Source organism: Phyllopteryx taeniolatus, chromosome 16 (genome assembly GCF_024500385.1).
Source record: "Phyllopteryx taeniolatus isolate TA_2022b chromosome 16, UOR_Ptae_1.2, whole genome shotgun sequence".
Lineage (NCBI taxonomy): Eukaryota > Metazoa > Chordata > Actinopteri > Syngnathiformes > Syngnathidae > Phyllopteryx > Phyllopteryx taeniolatus.
The window spans coordinates 6172072-6186214 of NC_084517.1; the positions used below are offsets into that span (position 1 = coordinate 6172072).

The 14143-nt window shown below is 43.7% G+C and overlaps 1 protein-coding gene across 1 annotated transcript; it reads left to right on the plus strand.

Moving 5' to 3' along the window:
• Positions 1-1424: 1424 nt before the first annotated feature.
• On the plus strand, positions 1425-12568 carry LOC133466290 (homeobox protein Dlx4a-like). The gene is made up of 3 exons (XM_061749844.1): positions 1425-2161; positions 4250-4446; positions 11073-12568. Exons 1-3 carry the CDS (start codon positions 1840-1842, stop codon positions 11313-11315), a joined length of 762 nt encoding a protein of 253 aa, XP_061605828.1. The 5' UTR covers positions 1425-1839; the 3' UTR covers positions 11316-12568.
• Positions 12569-14143: the final 1575 nt, after the last annotated feature.

Consider the following 14143-nt stretch of genomic DNA (forward strand, 5'->3'; position numbering starts at 1 on the left):
TTAATCCTAAAGAACAGCTGTTCTGGTTTTTTTTGTCAATAGAGGTACAAAGTTGAACGGTTGTGCAATACATTGCAATTGAATCATACAAGTACAATTGTTTTTTGTTGTTGTCCTATTTTAAAAGAGCATTGTTAATGTTCAAACTGGACATAATGTTACACAACGTCACTTTTTTTCTTACACGCCACGCCGGTTGCGTGTATTTCATCTGAAGTGCGTAATCGCCTGCCTCGGCCTCTCTGATTGTTTCTATCCATAGCGAAAGGTCAGCAACCAGTGCTCATTAAACTGCCTAATATATATATATATATATATATATACCATTTTTGTTCTTCACATCATTAGCCACAAGTGGGATCCATTGTCAGTTGCTGTGCTTACCGTCCGTTGTGCAGAGTAAAAGTGGGTGAGATTATGTTCCTGTAAATGTCTTTTAGTGGGTGACGATATGTTTGCAAGTTGTGCCTAACCAGGTGAAAAGTGCTTCGTTAAGATTCTGTACTAGAGGGGGTGACCCATTCGTGAAGTGAGCTCAGGGCACTGAGCGCTTTTGGCGTTGCAGCAAATGTGTCACGATTTGGCCTTGTAATATTCCATTTTTCTTTGATGATATGAGAAGTTTAGAAATGTGTTGCATCACTCCACACAGTCTTGCCAGCTGACTTCTTCCCCATTTGCCCACGCGAGGCAGGAAACAAAAAGTGCCTCCAAAGTGCAATGCAACCAACTCCCCCAAACGCCTCATTCTCCACCTCTTCTGCTTCCATACAAGCGACAACGCACAGCAGCAACGTGGGAAGCAAAGTGCATCTTCGTTGTCCTGTTCTCGTTTGCAGCTTGAAGGGTGACTTTAAAGCTCTCAATTTGATGTTGAAGCATGACAAATATTATTGGGGGTTAAAAGGGGGAAAATGAAAAAATAACTGAAAAGGGAGAATATTTTTTTTTTTTGAAAAATAGAATTCACATTCGTTTAGTATTGAGTTAGTAATGATGAAAAAGTTTCTATTCATTTGTAAATACGATCTTTGCGCGCGCGCGTGTGTGCGTGCACCTCCTTTTCCGCAAGATACATTCAATACTTTAAATTATTTGATGGTAAAATCATGCACTTTCTATGACTATTATTAGCTTTTCTTTCTAAATGGCGCGTATTTGTAATTTTCAAAGTGCACACGTCCGTTCAACTGTAAGCGCGCGCACGTGTTTCTGGCATCGATAGAAATGAGATTGCGAAATGATCCTTTTCCAACGTCTTTGTGGCACTTCGTTGGGGAAAATGTAAGCAAGCAAATTCCAAAAACGCCTCACAGTTATTAATGTACTCCTATTTTTCAAGTTCATTTCAAATTGCGGTGATCAAGAAGTGCCCGCAACACGAAGTTGCTGTGCGCTCGTGATTTGGACTTATTCGGGACTTTTGCAAAGGCCGCAGTAGCCAATTCGAATTGCCGCGACGAGCTTGTTGTACTTTTTGCGCTGTTGTGTTACCGCATCCACGCAGAGCCAATGAGCGCGCAGTTGCGCGCGCGCGCGCACACAGCAGCAGAACCCGGTGAAGCCTAAAACGATCCGCGTGTCATTTCGGACCCCCACCCCGCCCCGAATCGATTGCTCGACGCTCTTTTCCAGCATTTTGCAAATGCTTTTGATCGCAGGAGTCCGGTTCCGCTCGGAGCCACGTGTTGTGCTTTGCGAGCGCTCCCTGCGGAGGACGACGCGCACGCTTTCATAGGACTTTGCTCGGGCCCCCCTGATTTTTGGCTTTCTGTCGTCCAATGGCTTCCGCCGGCCTTCTTTCTATCGTGGCGAGGTGCGAGCGCTGAGCGGCCGACGATGACTATGATCTCGATGGCAGACGCGTCGGTCCCCCCCGATCCTTCCAAATCGGCCTTTTTGGAATTCAGCGGGCACGGCTACCCCGGACCCCAGCAACCCCCCGCGGGATTAGCGCACGGTCATTACCAGCTCCACGGTCTGCACGCCGCCGCGCAACACGACGGCCGCTTCCAGTCCTCGGCGCCGTCCTACGGCCGTCCGCTCGGGTACCCGTCCTACCACAGCCCGGTGAGCGCGCACCAACCCGGCTCGTACCTGCCCTACGCGCACGGAGGCCACGGCGGCGCGCTCATGGCGCACGCCAGACTGGAGGAGCAAGGTGGGTGCCAGTTCCATTTGGCTTTCACGTCAAGTCGCTTTCGACGTCTGACGCCGCGCTGCGTGGCCGCGGGCCCCCTTTTGGGGGTTCCCGACGCTCATTTGTCTTGTCCGTTGTTTCGCCGGCTCGTGTCCACTTTCAGCAGTTCTTTTATTTATTGATGTGACGCAGCCTGGCAAAAAAAAACAAAAAAAAACAACGCTGACAAAAGTCCTTCGACTGTATTGAACTCGAACATCTTGACATCATTCAAACTTGCGATTGGATTATTTTCAAGGAAAAGCGCAACCGGAAACAAAGTGCTTTTGTCCGTGTGTAGAAAATGTCCATTTGGATTTCAAAAGAAATTGGAAATAGAAACGAATGCAATTTATTAGAGAGGTTCGATTTAGAAAATGAAATGCTAAATCGAAAGTGAAGCATCCCTTGTCCGTCCATCACGGCCTATCCATGTTATTACTGCCGCTTCTGGCAAAAAGTTTTCAAATTCAAAAAAAACAAAACACCTTGTTTATTTCGCTAAGTTGTTTACACGCTCAGATGTTGACAGGATGCTAAAATCAAGTTGAAAGCAATTGCAGTGGAAATCGTATTCTGAATTCTTCTGAAAATCTCCCGTCCCCAAAAACGGTTGCAACAACAAGTCAACGCGTCCATTTGTCAATGCTTACGAATTTGTGCTTTCATTTCAACTCTTCTTGCCGGCCGCAGCAGACGAGAACACGCGTTTGGTTTGCGTGCGGCGGGGAAGCCAAAAAAGAAGGGCCGAGAATCCGCAATTCATTGGCAGAACTTCACACTTTTGCTCTGCAACGGAACAAATGGACTTGTGCGAAAATACAATTGCTTCGCGCAAATGAACACAACTAAAACCTGCAAAATATGCGTGCAAATTTAGGAAAGTCGAAGTACAGGGAGAAAATGTCGGACCCGTTGCTTCAATCCATTATTTTGGCGGGGATCAAAGTTTTGCCTTTTTTTGGGGGGGGGGGGGGGGCGTTGATAGAACGCCTGTTTTTTTTTGTTTTTTTTTTTTAAATAACGCAGGGGTGTCAAAGTCATTTTTGCAGGCCGCTTTGTTGCAACCAAATACTGTCAAAGTTTCATCGTCTCATCATATTATTACAGATACACAACCAATCGAAGCACTAGTTTTGAAATCAGGAGTCGAGGACAAGAGTTTGTTGTTCAACTTACTGTAAAAAAAAACAAAAAAAAGGCCTTTTTCGGGGAAAAATATTATTATTATTATTATTTATTACATATGACAATTTGAAATTTGGGTACAGGTTATGATCAAGAATCATGGAAGTTGGCGCGTTCACAGGTCACTCAAGCAGATGCAGCAAACCGGATGTGGCCCCCGGGCCTTAAGTTGGATACCTGTGGTCTGGCCTGAGAACCTGAGAAAAAAAAAACCCAAAACCTTCGAAAATCAGATCTCCAAGTGGATGTTTCGGAAGATGCTGAGCAAGTCGGCCGACGTCACGTGAACTTGCAAATGGCGGAACACACGGCTGTTGATTTGCATGAGCGACACGTTTTTTGCCCATATCTGTATCGCATATATTTCGCCGTAACGCTGGATTTCCAATGTATGATGTCATTTTTGCTCCCATCATTATAAAAAAAAAAAAAAAAAAAATGTCTTTTTTTTTTTTTTTGCACTACTGTGCATTGCTGTATGTTTAAGAGTTCAAAATGTGTTTAAGAGTATAGAAAGTGTTGAGAAAAGTACGGTAGAGGTTAATATCAGTGTGGAGAAGAGTCTGGGGAGGTTCATACAGCTATAAGACATGTCTGAATAATATGTGGTCACTACTTAGTGGATTTCAGCTATTGCAGGGGTGGTGGGGAACCGAAGCTCCGGGAAAAACGAGGGATGACTCGCGTACGGGGAGCAATTCAAATGCACTTGTAAACGATAGCGTCTTCGCAAGGTTTTTGCTTTGTTTTCATTTTTGAGTCAATATGGTAAATATTATCTCCCGTACGCTAAACGCGTTTCGCCGCTTCGGTTACTGCAACGCAATGAGGCCTTCGAGAATCTGCTGAGGTATTCTTTGCTCTCTTACCTTCCTCAACCAGAACACGAGAAGCCCACCGCGATATTAGAAAACGGAGCGCTCCGGCTCAACGGGACCGGGAAGAAGATCCGAAAGCCTCGGACCATTTACTCGAGTCTGCAGCTCCAGGCCCTCAACCAGCGCTTTCAGCAAACGCAGTACCTGGCTCTGCCCGAGAGGGCTGACCTGGCCGCCAAACTGGGCTTGACGCAGACGCAGGTAACGCATACACGCAAAGAGCGGTCGCCGTCAGCGTTGGGTCACTGTCACTTTAAGGGGCTTTTGAGACAAACCCCCACTTCACCCACAAAACATGACACTTTCTATTGAACTCCATATTCATTGTATTACGTAGATTTTATCCTGTTAAAACTGCTCCCACAATTCTCTCTCTGTGTTTTTTATTGATTTATTTATGTTTTTTGTTAGAAATGAACTGCAAGCTGACAATGTACAAGCCCAATTCCAATGAAGTTGGGACGTTGTGCTAAACATAAATAAAAACAGAATACAATGATTTTGCAAATCATGTTCAACCTATATTTCATTGAATACACCACAAAGACAAGACAAACTGATCAACTCGATTGTTGAAGCTGTTCAAAAGTTGTCGTATTTTTGGCTTCAAAATGCGCCGCGCATTTTCAATGGGAGACAGGTCTGGACTGCAGGCAGGCCAGTCCAGTAGCCGCACTCTTTTACTACGAAGCCACACTGTTGTAACACGCGCAGAATGTGGTTTGGCATTGTCTTGCTGAAATAAGCAGGCGCGTCCGTGAAAAAGCTGTCGCTTGGATGGCAGCATATGTTTCTCCAAAACCTGTATGTACCTTTCAGCATTAATGGTGCCTTCAAAGATGTGTAAGTTCCCCATGCCATTGGCACTAACATAGCCCCATACCATCACAGATGCTGGCTTTTCAACTTGGCGTCCATAACAGTCCGGATGGTTCTTTTCCTCTTTGGCCCGCAGGACACGACGTCCACAATTTCCAAAAACAATTTGAAATGTGGACTCGTCGGACCACAGAACACTTTTCGGGCCCAGAGAAGCCGGCGGCGTTTCTGGGTGTTGTTGATAAATGGCTTTTGCTTTGCATAGTAGAGTTTCAAGTTGCACTTACGGATGTAGCGCCGAACTGGATTTACTGACATTGGTTTTCTGAAGTGTTCCTGAGCCCATGCGGCGATATTCTTTACACATCGATGTCAGTTTTTGATGCAGTGCCGCCGGAGGGATCGAAGGTCACGGGCATTCAATGTTGGTTTTCGGCCTTGCCGCTGACATGCAGTGACTTCTCCAGACTCTCTGAACCTTTTGATGATATTATGGACCGTAGATGCCGAAATCCCTCAATTCCTTGCAATTGTACGTAGAGGAACATTGTCCTTAAACTGTTGGACTACTTTCTCACACACTTGTTCGCAAAGAGGTGAACCTCACCCCATCTTTGCGTGTGAATGACTGAGCAATTCAGGGAAGCAATCGCGGCACCCACCTGTTCCCAATGAGCCTGTTCACCTGCGGGATGTTCCAAACACGTGTTTCAACTTTCGCAGTCTTTTTTGCCACCTCTGCCAGCTCAAAACAATCAAGTTGATCAGTTTGAACATGAAATATCTTGTCTTTGTGGTGTATTCAATGAAATATAGATTGAACATGATTTGCATTGTATTCTGTTTTTATTTATGTTTAACACAACGTCCCGACGTCGTAGATGCAAACAGCAAATGACATGGTGGACATTATTGGCTAATGTTAACATTCAACGAGCACATGGTGGACTTTCATTTCGCAACATGATTCACTTAGCGAGTTGGCTGTATACTGTTCACCAATATCTGTATCAGGTTTTCATACCAATTGATATTTCACTCCGACAGAGATGGCGAAAATGACAAAGCAGAAGTGTTAATATTGATGATGCAACCAGCCTCCATTAAGAAAGACGAAACGTGGCTGAAACTTTCTTAGACGGTGTGGACAGCAATTTCAGGGACACGTGCAGAATATTCAATATAATTATGAGAACTGGATATACTTATCAATTAATAAATGCCTTTTATCAAATGACATGTTGACAATAAAACCATTTTAACATTTTGAACAACTACTAATTATACACCCTGTAGTTAGCAAAGCAATGTGTGAGACGTGCCAATATCACAGGTATCCAATGGGGAAAACAATTCTATAAGATAAAGGAAACCCATTTTCAGAGACATATCATTAAACTGGTACGTGTGCAGATGTTTGGCAAGTGACAATAAGACGTCAGAGTTTGCGTTACATCTTCACAGGGGCTGAGTGATTCTGATTCTGACCAATTAGCAAGTGGGCTTCATTGTGTTATCTGTATTATACATTTGTTTGTGTACTTGAAAATGCTCAAACATGCTTGGGTACATTCTTTTAATTCACTTCCTGAGCTAAAAATACATAAATAAACAAACAAACAAATACAAATGGTGGGGTGTCAACAATCTATCTATCTATCTATCTATCTATCTATCTATCTATCTATCTATCTATCTATCTATCTATCTATCTATCTATCTATCTATCTATCTATCTATCTATCTATCTATCTATCTATCTATCTATCTATCTATCTATCTATCTATCTATCTATCTATCTATCTATCTATCTATCTATCTATCTATCTATCAAATCAGTCTTGCAGTTTGTTGTTGGTAGAGTTTTGTAACTTGTTGCACACGTTGAAGTGATGCCGTGCAAAGTAGTTTGGTTTTTTTCAAATTCAAATAGGACCACTCAGATGGGATTTAGTTGATTTAAATATGAAGGGCGTGTGTGCGTGCGCGCGGGCGTGCGTGTGTGTATGCGTGTGTGTTATCGGATACACTCGATCATAATCCTGAAGCACGCATGTTTACACAGGGCGCTGAGGATGAGCCAGCTTTTTGTATGTCTGCCCTTTTGTGGATTCAAAGTAGACGAATGTGGTTGGCTGCAGCGAAGTCACATTGGCAAGATGACCTCACATTCGCAGAATTTGGGGGTCTTACACCAAATGTTCCTTGGTGTTTTTTAACAAGGTGTTTTGTAACTTCCAGTGAATGTTTTCACGGATATGAGACACAGTCGAAGGAATGCAGAGGGGGCGTTCATTTTGCTTTCTCTTTCCCCACAAAGCTCGGACCTGTATATTATCCGTCTACTTTATTGGGCAAATACGAGAGAAGCGGGACACATGTTTGTTTGTTTGTTTGTTTGTTTGTTTTTCCAACACGTTCACACGCTTTTCAGTTCAATGAGTGGAAAAGAAAATAATGAACCACTGCTATGAGCAAAAAAATAAATACAAATAAATACAAAATATATATATTAAAAAAAAACTTAATCAGGGGGACTCTCGGGTTTTTGTGCAAATTTAGACAGATTTCTTTTGGAGAAAATGTTGTATATATATATTGAAATGTGACTTTATAAATTCATCCATCCATTTTCTCACTCGGATCGCGGGCGTGCTGGAGCTTATCCCAGTTCTTCTGTCGTAATTAAATGTGTGTTAAGAATAGAAACGTATGCACTCACACACACACACACTCAGTTGAAGATTAGCATCATACGTCTCTCTCATCTTCATGCCATTAGGCCGCCAGCCAAACGCTGACCACTTTGCCTCTGACCCTCCGCCGTCCCCAGGTGCAGCTGTGAATGGCGCGTTCAGTTGAAACCAGATGTTTACGTACACTATATAAAAAGACACACACACTATTGTTTTCTCACTGTCTGACATGAAATCAGAGTAAACGATTCCTTTTTTGTACATTCGGATGAACACAATTATTTCTAATTGCTAAATGCCAGAATTATGACAAGGATTTTTTTTTAAAGCAATTTTTCATTACTTTCGTCCAAGTCATAATTTGACATGAATTCCATTCGTATTTGGTACCCATTGCCTTGAAACTGCATGACTTGGGCCAAACATTTTGGATATCCTTCCACAAGCTTCCTTCCTGGTGGGCTGCCGTGCTCGCGCATGCCTTCTCGGATCTGAATTGAGATAAGGGCATTGCGATGGCCATTCCTAAACATAAACTTTGTTAAGTCTTAAGCCGCTTTGTAACCAGTTTGTAACCAGTATGGTTCAGGTCATGGTTGATGTGGAAGACCCATTGACGCCCGAGCTTTAACTTCCTGGCCAGTATTTCCACACAATGTTCTTTCCTCATGATGCAATCTATTTTGTCCTCCTGTAGCAAAACAACCCCACATGATTCCACCACCCCCGTATTTCAAAGTTGGGATGGTGTTCTCAGCCTTGCCCGTTTCCCTCTGTTTACGCCAAACGTAATGATGCTCATTATGGCAAACAGTTCCATTTTAGTTTAGTCATACCACACAATGTGTCTTAAAAAAGGAAGGTGTTTGTCCCTGTGTGCATTTGGAATTTCTGGAATTTGCATCCGAGGATGAACCAGACTTGTCCAAGTTCACAATTCTCTTCCTGATATCTTCGCTGATTTCTTTTGACTTTTGCAAAGAAGCAGTGGGTTTCAGGTGTGCCTAGTTCAAAATAATACCTCCACAGGTGTCTCAAATGTTAGTCAGTAAACCTATTAGCCGTACCCCAACAAAAAAAAAAATGACATCATCATCTGGGTTTTCCGAGATCCTTTCAAGGCATAGTAATCTTACTGTATGCAAACTTCGTACTTTGAAGAAAGTATTGAAAATTTGCCGAGAAAAATCCTTCTGTCATTGTTCTGGCATTTAGCGAACAGAAATATTTTTGGTCATTCTAATTGATCTAAAACAGGAAAAGTTGACTCTGATTTCATATTATATATATATATATATATATATATTTAAAAAAAAGCCAATGTGTGTTTTTCTATATTGTATGCAAACATCTGGTTTTAAGTGTAACTTTTAATTTAGTTTTTCCTTGAATCTTAGCGTTTCTCTATTGTTGCCTTTGTCAAGCATGGACACACACACACACACACACACACACACACACACACACACTGACCCCATACCCAAGCAAAGACTGTGCCACCTGGCATGGCTCTCGAGCGCCCTCCTCCCCTAATGTTCGGGTCATTAGCCACCCTCACTCTCAGGAGCTGTCAACTCCATGTTGCTGGTGGAATACGAAACCAATGATCACAGCAGAAATCCTCTTAGTGAGGCCGCCTGAACTTAACATGTTGTTGATTGACATAAGTAAGATTTACTTATGGCTCTGCTCATTCACTTTAGGGTTTCAACTGGTACTTCAGTGTGCTTATTTGGAGCGCGGGCGACGTTCAGCTCGGTTGCTTTACAAATGCATGGAAAACATGACTATGATATAAGGACATTCTGAGACACGAGTTAGCGCATGACTCTGAGCGATATAGAGCTACGTTTAACACTGTTTCCGGTGGCTTCTGCAGCCGGGAACGTAGGGCTCGAGTTTTGTCGACGGCGCAAAAACGGCCGTGTCTTGATTTTCATGCAAGCGCAAGGCTCGCTGCGCGTCTTCGGCAAATCGGCAGACCGGTCGGCGACATATTTAAGCTCGCTGTATTTCACAAGGGTACCCGTGACATCGTCTGTTGCCACAGCAGCTCTACGTACGCATGGATCCCTCTTCTGCAGAGAGATGTCCCCATGAAAGACTCATTGCGCCACATTTAAAGGGAGAGCGAAAGAGTTCAAATCCGAACTAGCCCTTCGTCCCTTTGAAGTCATGTAAATGTGCCAACGGTCGAAATGTTTTTCAACCTCAACTTCAGTTGGTCTTTGAATAAATGAGGAGTGTGGTTGGTTCTAGACCTGCTCCATGTGTAAAGTGCCATGAGACCGCTTCTGTTGTGCGGTGGCACGCTATCAAAAAATCTAATGGAATTTGGAGCAGGCGGCACGGTGGACCACTGGTTGGCACATCCACCTCACAGTTCTGAGGACCCGGGGTTCAAATCCCAGCCTCGCCTGCGTGGGTTTTCTCCGGGTACTCCGGTTTCCTCCCACATCCCCAAAAGATGCGTGCTAGGTTGACTGGAAACTCTAAATTGCCCGTAGGTGTGAATGTGAGTGCGAATGGTTGTTTGTTTGTATGTGGCCTGCGATTGCCTGGCAACCAGTTGAGGGCGTGGCCCGCCTCCTGCCCGATGATAGCCGGCATAGGCTCCAGCACGCCCGCGACCCGCGTGGGGAGAAGCGGCTCACAAAATGGATGGATGGATGAGTTTGGAATAATATCTTATCCACAACCATCAAATAGCTTTACTTTTCTTAACTTTTTGAGATACACGGTTGTGTTAACGTTTCCAATCGTCGTCTCTTGTTCGGAAGGCAGTTCAAACCTGTTTGACACAAGTGTCAAACATATATTCTCACTAATCTGAGAGCGACGTCCGTGTCATTTGGTCAATTGGTCAATTTGCAAGCAAGTTGGAGAACTACGCCACGCCAATTAAACACACAAATCATCGAACCACACAAAAGTGATTCCATGGGATTTAGCGCAAAAAGTCGGTGATATTCAAATACACAACCTTTGAATTGCGAATTGCGTCCGTACGGCTAATCTGTGCTGCTTGAGATGAACAGATTGTCAACAATCTTCCTGCTTGAATGACGCAGTTCAAGGAATAAAGAGACATTAGGGATGTTGGGTCATTTAACTCCGCTTTTCTTGACCTAGCATGCAAAGCTGGATCAGAGTACTTATTCATGTAAGGATTAAAGGGCGTTATTAAAACAAAACAGACAGAAAGCATGATTGACACAGATATTCGAGGAATAGGAAAAGCTGGTTATCAGGTGTCGTGCGGCTCCTTTTTGACTTTTCTCCTTTCCTTTTTTGTTGTTGTTGTCATTCAGGTCAAAATATGGTTCCAAAACAAACGATCAAAGTACAAGAAGATCATGAAGAGCGGGCCTTGCGGATCAGACGGAGAGCCCAGGGCCACCCCGCTCCAGTCTTCCACTCCTCCATGCTCCGTATGGGACATGAGCATGGCTCCTAAAGGCACACCGGTGCACTCTGGTGGATACATGAACAGTTTTGCCCACTGGTACCCGGGGCACCCGCAGGATGCCGTGCCCAGGACTCAGCTGATGTGACTGGAGGGTTTTCTTTCCATGAAAAGAAATGCCCCGTAATCCGAGACAGCGTCTTCAGTGTGAGACACTGAAGCAAAAATGAAGTGAGAGGCAGCTTAAGAACAAACAAACAAACAAACAAACAAACGGACAAACGGCACGAGGGCTTTAAAAAGTGAGGCGCTTCTGACTCCTTTTGGTCTAGCAGCTATAAATACTCTGAAGTAAAGTGCAGACAGGTACTGCACATGATTTCTTTGGTGGACGGGGTTGCTTTGAGTTGACTCGATTTCTCGGTGTCAGCAAAACGAGTGGACTGCGATGTGCCTGCTCGGTCACCATGCGGCATTCCGAATCCGCTCGATATTGTGGTTGCTTCGTTGTAAAACCGGAGTTGACCAAATGGCGGCTCGCACGCAACGCGTTAGCTATTATTAGCTACAGTAGAACAACCTGTTCTCACGAGCAAGCTATTCAGACCATATTGACTTGGAAAAAAACGTCAATGTCAACATGGGATAAACGTGGAAACTTTACCATAACAATGTGCACTGAAGTTAACCTTGTCGTGAATTATGCCAAAACGCCGAGTTTTGTGTGCCGCATACTGTATCCATCATGCTATAGGGTACTGCGTGTTGAAAAGAAGTAGCACATTTTGGTAAAATGATGCCAATGCTGTACTGAAGCATCCCTGATTCTGGAAAATTCTTTTTTTCTTTTTTAAATATATAATAATATATTTTGGGGCGGGATTATGTGGCACGAGCACATGTGGAAATGGGTTCTCAATGAAGGTTTTCGATCGTTTGAAACTGCTTTTGGTGAAATTTTTGAAATGGATCATATTAAAGAAGAAAAAAAAGAAAATACAAGAAATTGTTTGGATTCTTTTAAATGTTTTAAGAAGAATTGTGCCATTATAATTGAATCGTTTTATAAAGCTGTACAACATATGATATTGGGCACTGAATGCCAAAAGCTTCTCAATCCTGTGAGTCCCATTTAAGTTAGCGCCATTAAAATAAGTTACGTTCAAGATCTGTGATTTAAACACAGAAACAGAAACACGCACAAAAGAAGCCATGTATGTGGAGAATTAATAATATGAAACACAAAAACATGGGAGTTGTGTGCTGTTGTCATTTTTCCAATATGTGGGCATATTGGTGAAAACCAACGGGCAGATGGACACTTTAACATGTGACAGATCAGGGTTAAAAAAAAATGTTTTTATACTGTACTGCAATAAAGTTTTGTTTGTTAGAGCTGAATGGTTGACTGTGTCCCGAGTTGCTCTAACTCAATTTGACAGGAAGGCTCACTTTTGACTCGAAGTCGCCAATAACTCCAGAAAAATGTCATTCGACTCTTTGTTCCCAAAAAAGTCACAAGATGGGTCTTTAATACTCACCAAAAATAAAGACAAAATTACAAAGTTGGCAACACTGCATGGTCCTTTCCTTTCCTGTCCTGTCCTGTCCTGTCCTGTCCTGCCCTGTCCTGTCCTTTCCTTTCCTTTCCTTTCCTTTCCTTTCCTTTCCTTTCCTTTCCTTTCCTTTCCTTTCCTTTCCTTTCCTTTCCTTTCCTTTCACTTTAGCTGGTGCTCTTCTGTAACAGATACGCCTGACACTTTCCTCCACCTACTCCATCTTGCCTGTATTCTCTTCACCTTTCTTCCACAGTTCCCATCGCTCGGAACAGTTGATGCCAAGCACTTGAACTCCTGCACCTTCTCCTTGTAGCCTTACCATTCCACTGGCCTCCCTTCCATTCGCACACATATCGTCTCACTGAGGATCACAATGTCATCTGTAAACATCATAGTGCACGGAGACTCCGGTCTGGTCTCATCTGTCAATCTGTCCATCACCAGAGCAAAAAGGAAAGGGCTCAGAACAGAGCCTTGTTGTACTCCCACCTCTACCTTAAAATCATCTGTCACTTCAGCAGCACACCTCACACTATCTGCTGTACTATGACGACGACGACGACGGCTACTGCTACTGCTACTGCTACTACTGTTATTCACCTGAAATTAGTCAGTAGTTAACACTATGCCAGGACACAAGCAGGGAGCTTGTGTCCTGGTTTCTGCCAACGGCCCAGGACTGGCAGTTCTTAGTGGACCTGGAGAGACAGCCAAGATTCCCAAAGCACACCAGCAATGCCACCTTTAGGCCAGATATACGTTTGGTCTCAGAACATCCTTCTCATCTAGCTGACAGTGTCATGGGAAAGCCCATGAAAGGAAGAGGATTAGATATGAACATCTGCTCATCAGCTGTCGAGAGCCGGGCCGAAAGGCCAAGCGCGTGCCCATTAAAGTAGGCTCCAGAGGATTTGTAGGTCCGACACTCCACAGAGCCCTCGGCGTACTGGGAACCACAGGAGGAGCAAAGACCAGAGTCAACAAGAACATCACCGAAGCCCCGAGGTGGCTCTGATTCCGAAGAGACGTTCCACGGGGGCAAGCAAATGACGGTGTGATCAACTGGGGTCGGCTTGTATGGAAAATATGGTTGTCTGAAAATCACTGACAATGTATCCAAGTGCATCAAGGGATGCGTAGTACAAATATATATGCTGTGCATCCTTCCTTTTATATATACACCTTTCGGTTCGATATACGTTGACTCTCAAGAGAATTCATTATGTCCTTTGTACATTTTGTATTATTGTTATTTTTTTTAATCAGAAATATATCTTTATTGGTCTTTCAGAACAATGAAATGCTCTTCCATTGGCTGTGTAGCCACCTGTTGCCGTTATCACAACCGAATAAGTCACAGCTCCCTGCAAATGTTTGAGCTTTGTGTTCAATCCAGATTCCAAACTGAGTGAGTACA